The sequence below is a fragment of the Brienomyrus brachyistius genome, chromosome 1, assembly GCF_023856365.1.
Source record: "Brienomyrus brachyistius isolate T26 chromosome 1, BBRACH_0.4, whole genome shotgun sequence".
Lineage (NCBI taxonomy): Eukaryota > Metazoa > Chordata > Actinopteri > Osteoglossiformes > Mormyridae > Brienomyrus > Brienomyrus brachyistius.
This window is the reverse complement of record NC_064533.1, coordinates 4,146,636-4,167,021: the sequence shown is the minus strand read 5'-3', so window position 1 is coordinate 4,167,021 and position 20,386 is coordinate 4,146,636. Positions and strand designations below refer to the sequence as shown.

Here is a 20,386-nt window from a genome sequence, read left to right as displayed (position 1 = left end):
ATGTGTTTTTCAATAGTATTACATCTAGTGTTACCTAAACTAGGCTAAATGAACATATTCAAACCTTTATGCCAGTTGAACTATGACTTTATATATATAATAGGGAACAGTATGTCCAACTTACTGGATCCCCTACTCCATCTTCACTGGAGCACTGTAGGGCCGTCTGCTCATACCCCTTTTCTACTCCATTTATACTAAAAGCTGCACCTGAAAGGATCTGTCTGTGAAACGTTCCAGATTTGCATGTCACTATCCTGGTGGCTCTCAATTTTTGTAGAGTAAACCATCTTGTGTCCTGCCGTGGCTGCCATAACTTGGAACTTGGCTTGAAACTGTGGAAATGATTATCCGCAAACACCTCCACATCACCCTCCGGTAAAAAGAAATTGTTCGACTGTAAGCAAAGTTGATTTATTTGGATTCCCAGCAACTGCCAGCTTACAGTGGGCTTACAGCAAATGTACTTTTTCTAGAACCTGCGGAAGTTCAGCCTCTCTCGGTCTCTGGTCGTGCAGTGCACCACCATCAGAATCTCCTTGCTTCTCGTGACTTATTTGTCACTTTTCTGCTTTTGACCGTACTTGTGTGGATGAGCAGTGAGGCTCTGCCTGCTAGCAGATACGATGTCTAATGTCCCATCGGTCTCCCTTCTTCACACAGGTCCATGCATATCCCGACTGCTACTCACCCCCTGTCCTGCACATGCCCAGGACCTCACCGAGGGAGCCCTCCGCACCTCCGGCCAACCTAGATGGTCCTGGGTCAGGGTACAGCTCCGCACCCCCAGAGGAGACCTCCCCGCCAGCCCACTCGTCTGCCTCGCTCATCAAGGCCATCCGAGAAGAGCTGATGCGTCTCTCCCAGAAACAGTCTGCTGTGCCCAGCTACCACAGCTGAAGCATCATGCTGGTATCTCCTAGAAAGTCTGCTAGACTTGCAGCACAGAATTAAGAAACTCCCTGCTCTCTCCCCACAACAGTGCACCATGGCCAGCTACAACAGTTGGATCCAACTTCTGGTCTCTCCCAGATGCAGTGTCCTAGACTCAGCTACGACAGCTGAAATCGCCGTTCTTTCCCAGAAACGTTTTGCGCCGCCCAGAATGGGGGGAGTACTGACTTCCCTGTCATTCCCAGAAACGTCAGACTGCCGTTTTTGTCAAAGCTGATCTGGCTGGCCATTTCCAGAAGATCTATCCCAGGCCTAGCTACAACCAGCCGTCCCCAAGTTTCCGGTTCCATCCGTTCATAACCACACCAACCACACAAATCAGTACTTCCCATGGAAGGTCTCCCTGCACTTCACGCTGTTGAATCGCTCCTCAACTTTGTGTGAGCAGTTCCAGGTGCAGCGGACCTCATGATGGTCTGGTCCCTCAACGCCTATACTGAGGAGGTGCAGCCTTTCTTGGGCTTGGGGGGGGGGGGGCTTTAAAGACACGGTTATCTGACATCCCCAAGCTGGGGCTTCAGCTGGTTTCTAGCATTAGGTCCTGTGGATTTCTGCTTGGCATTTCAGCAGCTGACTTTTATGAAAAGCCTGTTTTTGCTTCCTTTATGTTGAGTATTCCTTATCGGTTTCTGCACCTGGACATTTTACCAATGTTACGATGACATTCCTTAGTGTTTTAAAGATGAAACATTCTCAGTATTTTCCTTAATCAGCATTAAACCATTTCAATATGGATGATTTTGGTTTTTAAAGGTGCAGTATCAGTTCTCTTCCTAACATCTTCTGGTGCTATATTCCAACCTCGTGTTCTGCCGTGAACCATACACTGCCTTCTGTCATAATGGACAGATATTGATCTTGGTTATTGAAGGAATTTTCCTGGTTGGAAATAGCAAAAAAAATGCTCATTCTGGAGGCGGTCCTCCATTGCTGCGTCTAACGTCAGTTGAAGTGTTGAGTTGTCATGGTTGAGTTTACACCAACTTCACGTGCATGGCCGGACTCCCTTGACGGCCGGTTACTGTCAGAACTTGCTTTAAATAGAATACAAGTTACCAGTTGCTGGTTGAGAACTTGAGATTTGAACAGTACCAACGTAGGAGACTGTAAACCCTGGGGAGACCCTCTGCAGGCAGATATGTTAAGACCACGATGCAGATAAGGTCACTTATGTTGGTGCCTTTTCTTCCCCAATTCATACTCCCTATGTCTGGGCATAACCCACAAAACATACTGAAATGATAAAAGATACAATTGTATGAATGGGTGAAAAAGTATGGTGTGGGTTGAAAGCATCTGGCACACCAGCCAGTGTAAGCGTGTTCACTGCAGTTTCACTGGGCTGGAACTGTGCTACAGTATTTCTGTAGAGACTGTGAGAAAAATCAGTAGTGAATTAAGGTACTTTAGTTTTGATGTTTTTCGTTTTCTGCTGAGGTATCGCAGGTGAAGTTTCTCCCGGCACCAAAGACCCATTTGGCCTGCGTTAGGTCTACCAACCCGTCCGTAACGTGGGTCAGGTCATCTGGACTGAGGAACCAGAGGTACCATGAATGGCTACAGGTCACACTGTAATGTACTCGCCAGCCATACCAACGGAGTCTCGAGTTGTTGGAGGAGTCTACTTGATGCTGGAGCAGCAGAATTCGCTTGAGGTCTCCTGAGAACATGAGGTTAAAGGAGACAAAGCACATTAACAAAGTAATGGCTGGTGGATGTGGAAAGATACACTGTGTTATATACTAACCCCTCCTTGCACAAAGCATGTCACGATGGCTAGGACAGTGTCGACATGTTTTTTGAAAGTTCGTAGAGAAGAAGTATAATTATTTCCTTAGATATGTACTGTACGCTCACGTGGTGTATTCACTGTTCATTTAAACTCGTGATTTTCTTTGACGTTAATTTTATGTAGCGTTACACGTTTAGATAACGAAAAACCCTGCTGTCTGCTTCATGGGTTTTACTGAAGTTGATGTTTCTCCATGTTCCTGTGCCTGATTGTTTTGTTCAGTTGTATAACAGGAAGTGAAATGAGACACCCGGCAGGAACATAAAAACGTTAAAATAAAAGCACTGAAACGCTCACGCCGGAAAGATGAGGTGTACAACGTATTTAATGACTTTCATCAACTTGATGGCAACTGTATGTATCTCTTATGTTCATAATCCTGTTTGTCAATGATAACCATAATGAACTAACAATGTTAACCACCCTTATGGGAAACTGTGGAATCGCTGAGTTAGTAGGTCTAGTAATGGATCATCCACCAAAGCTCTAGGTGGTGGGTGTGACTCTGCGGTTCAGGACTCTGCCTGTGATCAGAAGGTTGCCAGTTCAAATTCTGTGGCTTGAAGAATGACATAACTGTTGGGCCCTTGAGCAAGGCCCTTAACTCCAATTGCTCCAAGGACTGGCCGACCCTGTTCTCTGATCCTCGCTTGTACGTTACTTTGGACAAAAGCATGAAAAGGGTAAATAACAAGTATATGGTAGATGTGAGTGGCAGGGAAGCATCGTAGAACTTAGACTTTGAAGCTGACGTGATCCCTCAACCCAGCGCGTGCCTTAATTCCTGTCTTACATTTGCACATGCTCAGACTGTCAAACTCCTTATGCCGTTCTGTTAAATGCAAAACCCTGTCATGAACGTTTAGCCCTCCCCAGTAGACAATAAAATCAGCTTCGCCTTCCAAGGTCAGTTTAAAGGTGTGGATTTACAACATTCGCACAGTGATGAGAAGAAGCAACTGATAATGGTTTGTAGGGTTAGGGCAGTCTTTTCCAATCCGGTCCTCAGGGACCCACAGCTGGTCACATTTTTGTTCCCACCCAGCTCCCAATGCACTTCTACCGGGTATTCTGTGTTTTTGGTTTTTTGGTTCAGGTGTACTGGTTGCTGGGAGGGAGTGAAAACGTCTAGGGGTTCTTGGGGACTGGGTTGAGGAACACTGGGGTGGACATTTATTTTATTTAGCTTGCTATTGTGGTGCTGACTGGCAGTTCAGTCACAGTACAGGTGAGTCCTAGATGAAGTTTTAGCTAGGCACTGTTCTACCTTAGCTAGATCCATTCAAGACCATTTCTGGGCTCTTTCCGGCCTTGAAAACATCCTGGCCAGTAATAGCTGTGTAACATTAAGGATCGTCCCCTACTCTTTAGCCTGCTGCCGGTCTGACGTTTCCATTTACTTCAGGTTACGTAATAATTTCAGTTTGTTCCATCACCCATCCTCCCACCTGCTTCAGTCTTGCTTGTCACCTGTTTTGTGCAAGTGGAGGGGCACCAGGCAGGTCCAGCTGCTGGCCTGTTTAACAAGCTGCATGTTTATTGGATAGTAGGATCTCCGGTTTTAAGTAAATGTGCATGTTAATAGACACTGAAGAGCATAGTGTTGTTGAAACCAAATGTGACGAAATTGTGATATGTTTGACTCAGATTATAAATAAGGATGCTGACTTCTTATGTTTTCTGCCAAGGACCTACAGTTATAAAGAAACCTCATGCAACATAGTTTGGCAAACCCTGAGAGTTTCTGTTCTCTCAAAATATCTGGCCCTTTGTGTGACTTACATAATATGCATTAGATGGTATGTTTCTGAGCACTGCGTCAACGTTCATGAATCCTTATGCCAGCTAGCTAACACATTTCCTAAAAGTGGTCGAAAAAAAACTTTCATAAGATTGTCAAGAGAATCTCATCAGCACACCCTGACATTAACTACACCTCTTTCATAGGGGCTTGCTGTTCAAGATATTACGAAATATGTTATGGTTTGTTCCACCTGTTTCTTAACAAGTTTACAGGAAATCGGTGGACATGCCATGAAGGTGCTGTAGGTGGAAGACATCTCCTGGCTGGGTGAATGCATAAACCAAAGTCCTGTTTTCTGAGGGTTACCTGTGGGCAACTTCCAGCTGGTGGTCATTCAGAGCTTGGGATGGAGTTGTATGGGATGGTATATGTTTTGCATTTTTCTCTGAATTTATCGTTAACATCCACAAATTGTCATTAATGATGATAAGGCTTTGGCATTGTTTGTTTCCGATAACCTTGCTGTATTATCTTACCCCTCCGACGTGTGAGGTCGTATCGAAATGAACTGTACTTAAGGGTGTGTTTAGTGTCTCTTGCTTGTCAAGCGTTTCGTACATTTAACCAATGAGAACTGGGGGTTCTGGGAAGCTTCTGCGGATTTGGTGGGTGCCGCGAGCTCACATGGTGCTCCCCTGACAGCCCCTTCACATCTCCGTGTGACGTGTCCATGCCTTTCATGTCAACCCACAAATGTGTAAATGAAATGTAAATAAGTAATGTGTATTCCACTATAAATATATATTTTTCTTTGATGTTGGTTTGTCCAGTTAAGAGATTTCAAAGAAAGGTCCATGTCTGTCTCTGATCTACTATTTCGTTTTTTTTTAATTGCTTATGTATTTTGATTAAAGAAATGTTATTTTAATGACATTAACATTATTAAAACGAGAATTACATTAACATCATAAGACGTATACATTCTTGTATCCCTCTTGTACGCATGTGGTCGCCCCAACGTCGCGAATTTGACGTTCGTGGTATCGTGTACGCGCGAACTGACCGCCAACCGTTAAATGGGAATGTTTTTGTAGCTTATCGAGAGCGCACGAACTCACAGACGATGGTAAAATACATAAACCATACTGGAAATTATATATTTGGTAGTGTAAGTGCATACTGTATCTTCAATATTAAACGTTATTTTTTAAAATTAAAAAAAAAACAACAATGGGATCTACACATCATGGCTTGGAACGTCCTGCATCTTTGTCCCGACGACCAGCATCGGTTGTTAACTTTCTGTGGCCGAAGAATTCCGCGTTTTTAATAATGGGTCCAAATCGTAGTGCTCCCAGTGCATACAGTAGTAACTTTTTACATACAGGGGGATAATTTAGATGGTTTGTATATTATATAAAAAGGTCTAGATGGGAAATAACAGCAATTTGACACGCAAAGTGTACGGTACAGTGCTATTTGTTTGTGAGTTGGTAATAAGTGGACTTTTCACGAGAGCAGACTTATGGGTTGGGGTGGGGGGGGCAAGTATAATTTTCCCATCCCAGGGTTGCAGACTTCGGTCAGCTGGCTGACGTTTTGAGATTTTCAATTCGAGACAAGTCTGCACATCTACATGTATGTAACCGTTCTACTACCTTGTAAATAGTTATTATGGTTTGAAATCTATGCCAGAACTTTTTATTTAGTTAATTTTGGATTTATAATGAAATAATATAGATTTGTGTGTTTCTGTGTGAGTTCGAGAGCCTGAGCGTCACGATAGATGCGTGAGAATTGTCACCCTTTCATTGACGTGAAGGGGTGACTGCAGTTGTCCTGTTTGCGCAACAAAACAATCCCTGGTCCTGCACTGCCCCCTTGTGGTATGATATTGGTATATTCACCTGAAAATGGGCTGCGCCTCCGAAGAACAGGTACAGGGACGAGGAAGAACAGGTACGCAGCACTTACATCTGGAGGTCTCAGACCCGTTCTTCTAGTATTTCAGCATGCTGCCTGTCAGAGTCACAGGTAGTGTCATGTTTTTTTACTGCCTGGCAGTCTGTGGTCAGCAGGTTAGGATGCTACGCCCGATGCCTGTGATTAGATGGTCATCAGTTGAAGTTCCAGGGTCGGCAGAGTGCTTTCAGCATTGCGCCCCTGGCCAAGGTTCATAACTCTAAAAAGGCACTTTTTCAGGGACTGCCTGACACTGATGTGTGTTGCGTTTGCATAAACCCATCTGTTGAATAGGTATTGGTTTAACCCTGGATCATTTACTGCGCTTTGATAGGGAAACCCCTTCAGCAATCCAGGTGTAGCCGTCCTATACACCATAAAAGTTACGTCCCATTTTACTTTCGTGTTGTCACGTTACACCACTGACGCAATAATGGGAAGTGATATGCGATACCGCCTATTGTGAGCGGGAGTGCAGCCGTTCGATCATTAACCATTGCATGGAAATTCTTAACCTTTTCTTTCAGTCATCGCCGCCCATGTTAGAAGCAAACCAAGTAGGTTCTTTAAGGATGGAAGACCTGTTTTAGGTGGGCAGTGTTTGTCATGTTGTCTGCAGAGCTGTGACGAAATTCTACAGCCACGAGGATTAAAGAGGGTGGTGTTGTGCAGTACAGTTGCCATGGAGCTCCCTGAGCTAACGACGGCCGTGGTTTGTCATGGGGTTTGCCTCACTGTTCACGTGAGGTGCCTGCATGACAGGACAGAGGCCAAGAAGGCAGAAGATACACATTTAAGTGGTTCTGGTTTATTTATTTTTTTATTTTCCTCTTTCTCCATGTTTATACCAGCTTTGGCAGCCGGCTGAATGAAGATGGACCAGTTTTCCAGGCCTCTTAAATACCAAATGCTGCCGGGCATGCAGTTTAGGCACTGTGACAAAGCCCCCCTTGTTCCCAGATATGCAAAGCAACTCAGGTCTCCCACACCAAGCCTGTTCAGGTGAGACCTGATACCCCGCCCCCCCCCCCCCCCCAGCCCAGCTGCCTGACACTATAACTGATCACCTGGGGTCCTTTTAAAATCTTTGTCAGATTACTAATAGGAAAACAATTATGAATTCGGAAATCTGTCATTTCTTCTCCCTCAGCATGTAGTAAGATGTTATTAATAGCATGCTAATCATAGCTTGCACTTAAGAAGGTGAACTGTACAGCATCCCCTTAGATATTCAGGTATTTAGTCCATTAGATGCCCCTATGATAATCTCCTTTTCCAGAATCCATTAACAATTCATTAAGAAAATTAATTTGTAATTTTCTACCACACTGGAAAATAATCAGACTCCTCCACCTCGTTCTATGCACTTGAGAGTAAAAATTTTGATGTTATTTAAAAAATGATTAAAAAAATGTATGTGTAGGATTTATATGCAATGCACTGGAGGTGAAAAACAGCCTTCTGCTCTCTGAAGGATGAAGGAAGAGGAAATCCCTTACATTTAAATCTTGTAATCGGCGAGGCCATGGAAAGGGCTGAACTTCACTGTGATGCACATGAATCCTCCCGATTTTGTCTGCCAGTGTGTTTGCAGGTGAGAGTATGTGGACATGGTCAGGGAACTGTTTGACACACAGCCACTTCTATACCTCCTTATAGTGTTTTTTTTTACCTTGGTATACGCTAAGATTTGGAAGACTGTCCATCTTAGGAATTTATCCAGTCTGATAAATATCGTCCAAAGTTTATCCCAATAGAAACCAAGTTCCCGGGACTCAAACAACAGGCACTAAGGGCAAATTCGGAGACGTCATCCAGCCAGAAGAGCTTCACGCAGACAGAGCTGTCGGGTGTGTACCCTAAGTACCCTCTTTTGGAAGACAAAAATGGTGCCTAATTTCCTGAAGGGTGGAGTCACACGCCGGAATCCCTTCTCCAAGTGGCTTATAATGCAGTTAGTCAGGTTCTGCATTTGTTATTGTAGTCTTTTTTTTCTTCTTCTAATAGTCAGCAGGTATTAATGAGAAGGGTAATTATTTCTGTTCAATTTCTACATTTTCTACATCAGTAATGATTTAGTTCATTGGCCCTAATTAAATCATTGCTTTCATTACAGCGGAATGGTAAAGAAAGTTTGCCTTTAAACGCCTATAATGTTCCGTTTACCTTGGTAAATATTTTAACGCGGCATACGAGTGCAAATATGACATGCATTACTGAAATGTAGATCGAAGGAATTTTGTTTCAGTTCTTTTTTTTTTAGCCCAATCGTTGTGCACATGGTAGGGAATACGTACGCAGGCAGGACTTAACTTTCCAGGCGATGTTTTATATGCATCGTTTCATTCGCCCCGCCTCTATCCCACATCTGCCCGAAGCCCCGTGAAGGGCGACGTATGCGGTGCGCTTTTCAAAGGGCGTGTAACTTCCTGCAAGCCGGAGCACAAGCAGGTGCCGTGTTGTAGGAAGAGGGATCCTTATAGGGATGAAGATGCCGATATCAGTACCGCCGATTCATGATCTAAAAAGACTTTAATATTTCCACACCGACAACAGACCGTCTTTTATTAAAGCAGGTATGTTTTGTCTTTTATCTTCAAGCGCAATAAGTAGGACAAACGATCACTAAGGCATTGACTTTGTTTTGTTTATAAAAGTAGAACATGCCATTAATAGGAACTTGGCTGAGAAATGTACACGTAGAAGTAATCGCCAGTTATGGTATTGTCGGACAGATCAGTTTTTAAATCACAGTATATGACACACATAATTCAACATCGGCCAAACACCATCCAGCATAAAGCTCTGTTATTACTTTGTCAAAGTTGTTATGCGTCTACGCACCTGTTTGACTGGTTTCTGTAAGCTGCACGCCTCTGTTATTCTGGTAATTGCGAAAAGCTCTAACGCCGTGTTAGATGATTATACCGCAACCAAGCAGTGTTTCCTAAGATTGAACAACGTTAACGTGTATCTTAACCCTTAATGTCTTTTTTATATATATGGTTCAGGGAGGCGGAGAAGCAGGAGCGGTTTCCACCATGAAGGAGCAGCTGGTGAGCGCCATCCAGCTGCAGGAGGTGGATCTGCACGATGGGAGCCGCAATCGCAAAACGGAGGAGGTTAAAGGTGCCCTTACACGATGCTCCTTACTGTTGCGGTTTACTGTCCCCCCACCTTTAATTACCTAATGAACGATTGCAATACAGTGATGTTCATTTTTGTTCACTATTGTTTCATTTCGTTTTGCCCATGCAACATTGTTCTTCTGCTCCTTATTCCTCTACGTTTTAAATTACGATCAGGATCGTAATAGACATTTTTTTAAAATGGCCTTGCTTGAACTCTTCCTTGAAGTGTAAATTGCCAAAGAATCGTAACCCTTACCGCTTGCACTTTACAGAGAGGAAGACTTACACTGTGGAAGAAGCAGTTGAGACCATCGGCTTCGGTCCGTTTCACATCATGCTGTTTGTGATAATGGGCAGCGCCAACGTAAGTGCGGGTTCGCTGCGTCCATCGCGGTCTGTTGGTTCGGCCGCCTACTTGATGCTTTTAAGAACCCACGTACCGGTGTGGGGAGTCATCGAATATACAGCTAATATTTTCCTGTGTTTGTTTAATTAGATGAGGCAGTGATCTTGGGTTTGGGCTCTTGTTGGTGTCCTCTGGTCCCGGTTTGGTCAGTACTTCTTCCTGCAGCCCCCGCTCTTCAGATGCACCATCCTTGACAATAGCCTGGGGACGTCTGACCTGACCATGCTAGCATACCATGTGTCAGCTGTCAAACTTGTTCTTGTGTTGGAACTGGCTGATCATTATCTAATAATGACAGCACATCCTGCAGCTATACGACGGCTGACTAGTCTTTGCCTAAGCAGTCTGCAGTGCTGAATTCATTGTACCTGTAAGCATTTTAGCATTTTAACTGTATTATTAAAGAATGAGCTTGATGCTGATGACACGTGACATTGTGAGGTGAATGCCTTACACCGGGGGTGTCAAACTCCGGTCCTGGGGGGCCGGAGCCCGGCACAGTTTTTGGTTTCCCCTCATTTAACACTCCTGATTCACCTCCTTGTGCTAATTACCACACAGTTCCTGAGCTGAATCATTTACGGTGGAACAGGGAAAGAACCAAGCTACACAGGGCTCCGACCCCCCAGGACTACAGTTTGAGACCCCTGCCTTACACTGTCCACTACCGTCGTGAGTCCGCGCGTGGTGCGGGTATAGAAGCGGGTATAGAAGCGGGTATAGAAGCGGGTATAGAAGCGGGTATAGAAGCGGGTATAGAAACGGGTATAAAAGCAGGTATAGAAACGGGTATAAAAATAACAAAAACATGTCATGTTGACGTTGTGGGGACCATTTTTTCAGTCCCTACAAGAGGAAATTCAATTTTATAATAATCTGTAAATGCAATCAAAAAAGTAAAACTTGTATTTTATTTAGTAATTTATGGTTAATGTTAGGACTGGGTAGGGGTTAAGGGTGTTATGATTGGGTTCAGGGTTTTTCCCATAGAAATTAATGGATGGTTCGCATGTAGATAGGTACCCAAAGTGTGTGTGAGAGCCGGAGTCCATTCACACAACAAAACAGTCGGCAGGTGTGCATGCTGCTCCTTTGTTTCGCTTTCGGATGGTTGCTGGGTGGCATGGTGTTTATGCAGGAACAGGATGGTACATTTGAATTGGACTCCTTTGTTCTGTCTCTTCCGAGCTGGAATGTTAATGTAAGTTTTGCCTGAGCTTGCTGATTTGCACAGACCAAAAAACGGGACCTTCTGATGAACCCATGACTCTAAAAGGTGTCTGGTGTATCTTCTGAAGGACGTTCTGGACAAGAGTGATTGTTAGTGTTGAAGTGTTTACTGGAAACTAATTCTGAGGTTCAGTATTTATACAGTGACGTGTGTGGAGGTTGAATGGGTCTCTAGGCTGGCTGTGACCTTGGGTAAGCGATTGCAGAAATGGATGGGCATGCATAATGTTATATAGGAAAATATGACGATGTTCTTCTACTTTCACTCCACCCTAAATGTATGTTCATCTCCTAAATATATGTTTGACCTGGAGCAGGGTTGGGCAGTATGGCAAAATATAGTTTTACCATATGTCGTAAAATACAGGATGTATGGTAACTCTACCGGCAATGTCAAATATTTTACGGGAAGTAGAGTGATGATGTCCTTTATTTGTTGAGGTTCCCAGTGGAAATGCTAACTGCTAGTGTCAGTGACTGTAATCGCTTGCATTCTGTAACATCCACTGTATGGCAGTGGTTCACACTATTTCCAGTTTTAGTTGGCACAGGTTTCCAGCAGAGTTTACAGCCACTGTAACAGTTTACAGCCAACAGCACCAGTCTGTTGTGTGTCAGACATTTAATTGCCAAAATAGCCTACTGCCACACCACCGACATCTTTTTGCCTCGTTTATCCACAATATCTCCTTTGTTAAAGGATGTTGTGGCTGCTGAGCTGTCCCTTTATTCACCAACACTTGACGTTCTCTCTGGGGAAACACTGATCTTTTCCACAATCGCATGTTTTACCAAACCAGCAGCATGTAGCACGCTCCACTAACCCATGCAACCTTGCTGTGCGTTTGTTGGTCATAAGTTGTCTGTTCGTAAAAGATTGCTATACGACCGGTTGGAGTTGTTTGTTTCTGTGATGTGAGAGGCCAGTGTGTGCTATCAAACAATATTTTTTATTAACAGTTTATGAAGTTTTTCATTTTGTGAATGTTTAAATTGTATATGATGATAGATCGATGTGCGGTTTGTGTTGTAAACTAACCTGGAGATACATGCACGTTCTCGCAGATTGTGGAGGCCATGGAGATCATGCTTCTCGCTGTGGTGTCTCCAGAGATCCGGTGTGAGTGGCACCTCCAGGACTGGCAGGTGGCCCTGGTGTCTACGGTGAGGAACCAGCTCCTCTACGTGCACTGCTCCTGCCAGGCGGCCTATAAAATATAAACGGATGTGTTTATCTTTGTCTTTCTCTCCGCCCGCCCTTCCAGATCGTCTTCCTCGGCTACATGGTGTGTGGAGTCCTCAGTGGATACGTCGCTGACAGATACGGCCGCTGGAAGGTTGGATAAGTTTGGAGCTGAACATCTGAGATGTCCTCCAAAGGCAGAGCCCTCCCCATCTCCCTCTGTGATAGTGCCCTGTAGTCCGTGCTGTTGGGTTGTACTTACCTTATTTTGGTCATTTCACTACAGGTCGTAATTGGTGGCTTTGTCTGGTCGTCTTACTTCTCTCTCCTGACGTCATTCGCTCCATCCTATGGCTGGTTCGTGTTCCTGCGCAGCATGGTCGGCTGTGGTGTGGCGGGGACCTCGCAAGGGTACGAGGAATGAATGGCAGTCCAGGAGAACCGACTCCTGCTGTCAGACATTAAGATGCTGGTTTAGCTGCCTGGTTTTGCTGTGCTTGCTGGATCTCTTGTGACATTCCATGCGTCTCCTGACTTAGAGTTGAGTGTCTGTCTTGGGTTTTTTTTTTTTTTATAGGTTTGTCCTAAAAACAGAGTTCATACCAGCCAAGTACAGGGCATACTTACTGCCACTGGCTTCGGTGAGTTCCTGAAATGTCTGTGGACAAAACTGCTCACAGGTTCACTGTATTATAACATTTTTGAAACATGACTAGAGGCTGCACTTGTTGACATGTACATTTTCAGCAGAACTTTGTGGATATTGCATTCCAAATCTTTTTAACTCACTCAGAAATGGGTTTGGTTTTCTGGGTCCACAATTAAAGTTACTTTGGGGCCCCTGGCCGACTGACATTGCCAAAACTGAATAAATAGCTAGGAAGTAGAATCGGAAGATCTTAGCTAGCTAGCTAGTTAGCAGAACATGCTGTTTCAGCATCTCCTAACTGAGGTAAGCTTACATTTCATATTTGGTGTAGTCACTGTTTGTGGCCAGCAGAGGGCCGTCCAAAGCCTGAGGGCTCCACACTGAAGCCTGGATAGAGTGGTGGTAAACACGGCCCCCGACCTCTCAGCACCTGAAATCTGGCCACTAATGCAGGGTTCATCAGCTTCCAGGGGAGGTTGCCCAGGGGACGGTAAAGTTGGTATCTCTGTCCTCAGATCTTCTGGATGGTGGGTTCCATGCTCATCATCATCCTGGGCATGACGGTGGTCCCCAGCATGGGCTGGCGCTGGATGATCCGGTTCTCCATCCTTCCCAGCATCATCCTTATTGGGCTCTTCATGGTGGGCTCTCTTCACTGTTGGTTTTGTTGTTGTGGTCTGGCCAAATGATGAAATGAAATTTCATTTTAATATAGCAATTAGCAAGCAAGTTGTCACAAAGCAATTGCTTAGGGAAAATAAATAAATCCACTGTGTAAGAATCTAAAATGATCCCCCGATCCTTTCAGATGTTAAAGACTAATGTTGCTGGGAAATTAAGTCTACAAATGTTCAATTTTCAGGTCAAATATTCAGTTTTCTGCTTCATTACAACGTCTCCCTTTCATGACTGGGTGATATGTCCACCATATTAACTGTTTGACAAAGATATGGCGCTTTAATGCAGAAGAATGGACAGTACATCTGACCAGGCTAACTTGTGGGATCCATCTCTGTTGTTGAACCATATGAGGTGTGTGGACCTGGTGCCGAATGGATGAATGACCACTGGCTGACCTAACAGGCTTCTCTTGCATAGTTCATCCCTGAATCCGCCCGCTTCAACGTGTCCGCGGGGAACATTCGGGGCGCCATGGCTACGCTGCAGCGCATCGCTCGGATGAACAGTGCTTCGCTGCCAGAAGGGGACCTGATGGAACCTGTCCAGGTACCTTCACTCACACGTCTGCCTCATGGAGAGTCTGCCTCCAGAACTGCCCTGCATATCAGTAGCGAAAGTGAAGGGCCATTAAGCACGATCAACCACTAGGCTAACCTTCTCTCCACTGTCTGACTTCCTTTGTTTCCAGTCTGAGAGAGGAAATTGCTACATCCTTGTGAGTCGTGCATTCAGGAGGACGTCCCTGATCCTGTGGTATTCGTGGTAAGATTAAAGACGAGGTTAGCATGAAGGTGGCAGTGTTTACAGCCTGTTAGCGTATGGTGGAATGAGACCCTCAACGTCTGGGTCATGTGGCTGGACTCTGACTGAAAATGACAGTCGGCTTGAAGTGTGGTTTGCTTGTGTGATGCGTCGCGAGCGACTTGAAGTGCCACATGGGTGAAGACTTGTGTGTCATTGGCTGCTGTCTCCAGGTTCGTAGCCTCCTTCTCCTACTATGGCTCGGTCCTGAGCAGTTCGGAGCTACTGGAGAAGAACCTGCTGTGCATCACCGACGCAGACCAGAAGCACAGCATCAAGCATGTGGAGGATGAGTCCCTGTGTTACTGCATCCCGTTCGCCATGGAGGATTACCAGACTTTGCTGATCAGCTCCCTCGGAGAGGTGGCGCGTGAGTGACCTCCAGCCAGCCTGGGCCAGCGTCGCCCAATCGTACAGCTCGATGTAATGGCAGCTATCGCTTACTTACCCTGGAGGCATTAGTCACTGTAGCATCACAAAGACGATCCGCTCTCTGATACAGGTGTGACTGAATACACTTCCTGGCTCATTCATTTCTTTTGAATTAATGACGTGAATGAGCCTCCTCAGCGTTTTCGGGAAAAAAATGCAAAAAAAAAAAAAAGTACCATTTTTTTCACCAAGAAAAAATAATTTAATTGCATGTAACAGAAACATGTTAATACCCTCTCCAAAGCTGAGCCCCACGTTGCAAACTGGTCAGTTCTGTTTATGCGCTTTTTAAAATGTATTTCATCCACTAGATGGCAGCACAATCCTGCCCTGAGCATCATTTGGGCTTGACGCTGCACATGGTGTCTCTGTGTTAACCATTTTTGTGAAAAAGTCCAAGGCCGAGTCATACTCATGGTTAACGCCAAGGAGATTAATGAATTCACGGTTCACTCATTGTGTCGTGGGTCGCGATTAAATCCCCAGTACAGCATGAATGGCCAATCTATGCATTACACTCTTCACATTGTCGGTATTATTACATGGTATGATCTGAGATCTACATGCTTCCATAGTGTAGGCTGACGTTCCACATGGCATGTTGTGGTGTCTGCATGTTTTGTTCCCCATAGTTATACCCCTGAACATTGGCTTGCTGAATGTGGTCGGTCGGAAATACAGCATGGTCATCCTACAGCTGGCTTCTGTGGTCTTCTTCATGCTGGTCAACATCTGCACCACGATGTAAGCGCGGCTTGTCCCAGTAATCAGCAACCCGAAACATTACACCTGTACGTGGTCGTGGGGTCTGTTGTCGTTTGTTACCTTTTGAAAAGTTGACTTAAGAACTTAAGAACATGGACGTCTAGCCTGAAGGTTTCTCGTGTCATCATCCATCATCCAAATCATCCATCTGCTCCCGCAGAAAATCTCTGATGTGAATGTGGTTTGACACAGTTTTCTGTCACCGTGCAGGTTTGGGTTCACAACGCTGCTCTTCCTGCTGAGGTCTCTGGTCTCCATGAACTTCAATGTTGTTTACATATATACCGCTGAGGTGAGCCAGCTCGCTTGGTTTTTGGTTGCATGTCATCTTCTCGTGGGCTGAGGGTTGTGCTGTTAGGATTTGCTTCACACCCTCCATTAAGCACACTCTTCCCCCCCCCAGGTATATCCCACAGTGGTACGCTCCATAGGGATGGGCTTCTGCACCTCCTTCAGCCGGATCGGAGGCATGATCGCACCATTCATTGCCCAGGTGGGGCAGCAGTCTCACTCCACAGCACCCATCATCCCCAGTTCTCTTGGGCACCCAGGACATCCACATTTTTGCTCCCTCCCGTCTCCCATCACACCTATACCTTCTTGATTTCTTGCTTGTTTGGTTCATGTGGACTGCCTGAGGGTCCCCATTAGGGCTGGGCTGAGGAACCCTGCATTACCTTTTTAACAGATGCTTTTATAGCCTCTCCAAAACTTTCACCTCCGTAACATCTCTCGTCTTCACTCATTTCTGTCCAGTCCTGACACCCGACCTCTGGTTCGTGCTTTAATTGCATCCCGCATTGACCACTGTAGCTCCCGTTTCATTGCCCTCCTGCAGAATCTATTCTAAGCTTCAGTATATTCAGAACTCGGCAGCTTGAGTTCTCACTCGCACTAAACGCTCCACTCGCATCCCAGTCACCCTCTCTGCTATACTGCTTACCGGTTTAGCCTGAGATCAAATTCAAAATGCGGCTCCTCCCTTATAATGTTCTGTATAACCTTGCTCCTTGCTATCTCAAGGGTGCAGGTCCTTCAGTGCCATGATCTCAAAACTGTGGTCCTCTCTCCCACAATCAGTCCATGACACGACTTCTTTCTCTTCCTTCAAATCTGAGACACCTCTTTTCCTTGAACATTCCTCTTCTGTCTCTTTGTCCTGTAGTGATTACAGATTATTATTATTATTATTATTATTCTTTCTTTTTACATTTTTGTTTTTGTAAAGCGACCTTGGGATTGTGAAAGGTGATACATAAATGGAACTTAATAATAATAATAGTGACACACACTTCAAAAAGCAGGACCAGCCAGTTCCTTGGGTTTAAGGGCCTTTCTCAGGAGCCCAAGAATGAAATCACTCTGCCAACTGTGGGATATGAACCGGCAACCTTTCAGTCATGGGCACAGAGTCATAGCCACTTGTAAACAGAAGGTTGCCATAGGATATGGGCAGAGTTACTGACTGGCTGTTACTGAGTTACTGAGGGCTGTTGTTACTGACGGTTAGGTGCTGATGTCGAAGTCTGTCGTGCTGGCATTGACGCCCTTCGCCGTAACCTGCTTCCTGTGTGCACTGGGAACCGTCCTGCTGCCCATTGAGACCCGCGGACGAGCCTTACTGGTAGGACCATGATTCCTGCATTAACGTTTCATTACCCATAATGCCTCGGGGGTCGGCAAATAAATCTGGAGTGTGGAAAGCTCATACATCACTGAATCGACCTATGTTTCAATATATGTTTGAGTAGAATAATGTTATTTGTATTAATGGTTTGCTATTTTTCTCTTTTTTTTTAGCAAAATTCAACATGATTTGTACTCATCATGGGTGGGACATTGTAGCTTGGTAATAAAGCACACGTGTACTTGACCTGTGATTAAATACTTTTTTTAATGATTATTATTAATGAAGTCTCTGTTTTCTAATCAAATGACGGTTTTGCCAGAATTGGGAAAAATGTACACATTTAAGATTAACTTCGTTGAAAACATAATATCTGTACCCAATACTGAATAAGAGTTTTGGAGGATGGATGGATGGATGGATGGATGGATGGATGGATGGATGGTGGAAAAACCATAACCTACTAGAGTAGGTGGTTCAAAGTTTTTCGCTTCCAAAAAGTTGCCTCCCACCTGATTTTTTTTTGTACCACCGGAGTCAACAATATGGTGAAGAATAGATCAGAATGACTTTTGGATGAATATTGAGGTTCAATGCAAGCAAAGCTGCTCCTATATGTTAGATATAGATATATATGAGATATTTAGTAAACTGTTGTGGGCAACAAAAATAATGCAATTCAAAATGGCAGACGCAATGAATAGTTAAGTGTATAATTAAAATTGAACAAATAAGTAATTTTTGAGGCTAAAGTAAAATTAAAAACTAGCACTTATTAGCTTTCCATAAGTAAAAGTTGCATGGTAATAAAAGAACATTGTGATACTATTTTGGTCATATTTTACATTTTTGAAAGCATCTATTGAAATTACTTTAGGATTCAGTGAATAGATATAACAGTGTTATGAATGATCGCCTGCCAACTCAGATAAGGCGATACATTTGTGTAATTCACACTTGTTTTCCTTTCACTTGAATTGAGCATACCCCAAATACCAACTTCTCATAATAAATTACAACCATTAGAGAAACGTAAAAGTGTATCAATTGGTGGGTGGGAGAAAAGGAAATAGTTTTTTAATGAATTTTTGGAACACAGACACAGTTACACAATTGCAACGTTTTTTTAACAGAAAACTGTAAAATGTTTAATATTGTTAATTTAAAAATTTTTGTCTTGAATTTGGCTTGAAACTAGATTCATTCAGAGTTTTCCTGGTTATAATAGGAGGGTAGTTTAACACTGGAAAAACAGGCCATTCTACACTCAAACTGCAGTAAAAATATCCTTCCGCTAGATGGCCAAGGGGCCCGTTTATGCTCTGTCTCTGACTCAGCCGGCGAGACGACGCCTCGTCCCGCTTGTAGTTACGCCCTCATGTGCCATGCAGATTATGACGCAGTGGAGGAGGTGTGTCAGAATAGAGAGCCTGAGGACTTTCGGGGAAACGCCACCAACTCGTGTGTAAGTCTGTTTACCCAGAGGCACTGTGACATGGAAAACCACCCGAAAGTCAGTCATTGTGCCATCATGTAAAATGGGTTCTGCTGGCCTCTACAGTCTCATGTTCAGTGTAACATGACAATAACAGGGTGACGACAACAGAAACGTGTTGGAGGATGTGTCTGGGAAGTATTTTCACACAACAATAGTTCCTTTTACCGAATTCTTGAACGTAGGACTTACAGGAATGTTCTGCGCTCCAGTAATTACAGTGTTCATTTTTTTTTTTTACATGCTTACATCATACAATGAAATTTACGTTAAGAACAAAGTTTACCTCAATGCACGGTGTGTATTTTACAGAATTTTACTCCCCTCAGTTGGATGAAAAATTTGTAATATCTTCTAATAGATATTTTAAAAACTTTTATAGTTCTGATGATCATTTATTCTGATGCTTGGGGGAATGTCACTGGGTACTAAGCAGTGGAAACACAGACCTGTAATCTTACCTGTAATATTTTGTTTTTGTACATTGTAATAACACAGAGTGCAGTATAATTGTTAATAAAGTCTGTCGCAAATTTCAGTGATGTGTGAGCAAACATTTCTGGTAGCTTCATTCAGATGGAGTTGGTACTGGAATATATTCAGATGAGCATGAATGTGAATAAGTGCACAGATAATCAGGAACAAGAGGCACACAGACATCTAACATCAGCACACTGTAAAACAGGCACAGATTGGGGCTGTTTCTTTTTGATCGGGCACCTTGAAGAGGGTTTGTTGTGTTAAGATGCAGACATCAGGCTGGTGCAGATTTCACAGTGTTTGGGTCATATTAGTGGTGACTGTAAAGAAGACAGATCAGGGCAGTGTTCCCAAATTCCAGTGCTGGAGAGCCAGTCTGCAGCCAGTTCTCAGGTCTCCCTTTGTCCAGCTCCACCCTGAACATTACACAGTCCATACAGAGCCTCACCACAGCAGGGGCTGCAGTCCTTTATTGCTATGATGCGACTGGCAGGTACAAAAACCCGGGGAACCTGGAAGCTGTGGGGGAGGGGGTCTAGTGGGATACCACTGTGGGCGGAGCCTCCGTGCCAGGGGTGGCCAAGCTGTGCTTGGAGATGGTTGAATCAGCTATCCTTCATTTGCGGATGCCCCTGGAGCCCCCTAGGGGTGGATTCTATACTGTACAACAATAAACCAGGTGGGGTAACAGCCGCTTAGCTATCTATTCCTACCTCCCTGCCTGGGGGGGCTAGGTGAGGGAATTTACATGCCATTTGGGCCCCATGGACTGGGGTGGGGGGGCTCTTGCATAACAAAGGAAGGCAGTGTATGGAATGGGCAGTAGGTGGCAAGAGGCAGGTCTGATGGCTGTAAGAGCAGAACCTCACCTGCCCTTCTGCGGACCTGCTAAGGTCTGGCTCACTCTGGCGGACGGGAAGCGAAGGCCCTGCTCCGTTTGGTCCACGCTGCAGCATCCTCAGAACCGCCTGAGATCCTACATCAACATCATTACTGCAACAGCAAGGATGTATCTTATAGTTCATAATCAAAGGCAATTCAAAGATTCTTTTTA

The 20,386-nt window shown here is 44.5% G+C and overlaps 2 protein-coding genes and 1 long non-coding RNA gene across 3 annotated transcripts in view; all 3 read left to right on the top strand.

Annotated features, from left to right (window-relative positions):
- si:dkeyp-27e10.3 (UPF0606 protein KIAA1549) overlaps nucleotides 1-5,737 on the top strand; it is a 56,695-nt gene extending 50,958 nt beyond the window's left edge. Inside the window, exon 20 of the mRNA XM_049013260.1 lies at nucleotides 664-5,737. Coding sequence (XP_048869217.1) covers nucleotides 664-900 — 237 coding nt within the window. The 3' untranslated portion in view covers nucleotides 901-5,737. The remainder of the gene's footprint in view (nucleotides 1-663) is intronic.
- An 822-nt stretch (nucleotides 5,738-6,559) lies between these two features.
- Nucleotides 6,560-8,386, top strand: LOC125741888 (uncharacterized). Its single transcript, XR_007397931.1, has 3 exons — nucleotides 6,560-7,454; nucleotides 7,927-8,046; nucleotides 8,197-8,386. It is a non-coding gene; the product is annotated as an uncharacterized LOC125741888 (long non-coding RNA).
- A 413-nt stretch (nucleotides 8,387-8,799) lies between these two features.
- svopl (SVOP-like) lies at nucleotides 8,800-18,539 on the top strand. Its single transcript, XM_049013297.1, has 16 exons — nucleotides 8,800-9,028; nucleotides 9,464-9,581; nucleotides 9,856-9,947; nucleotides 12,285-12,383; nucleotides 12,485-12,556; nucleotides 12,689-12,813; nucleotides 12,980-13,043; nucleotides 13,567-13,692; nucleotides 14,150-14,278; nucleotides 14,421-14,494; nucleotides 14,707-14,903; nucleotides 15,598-15,709; nucleotides 15,941-16,022; nucleotides 16,134-16,223; nucleotides 17,241-17,354; nucleotides 17,531-18,539. Exons 2-16 carry the CDS (start codon nucleotides 9,494-9,496, stop codon nucleotides 17,543-17,545), a joined length of 1,479 nt encoding a protein of 492 aa, XP_048869254.1. The 5' UTR covers nucleotides 8,800-9,028; nucleotides 9,464-9,493; the 3' UTR covers nucleotides 17,546-18,539.
- The last annotated feature ends 1,847 nt before the right edge of the window (nucleotides 18,540-20,386 follow it).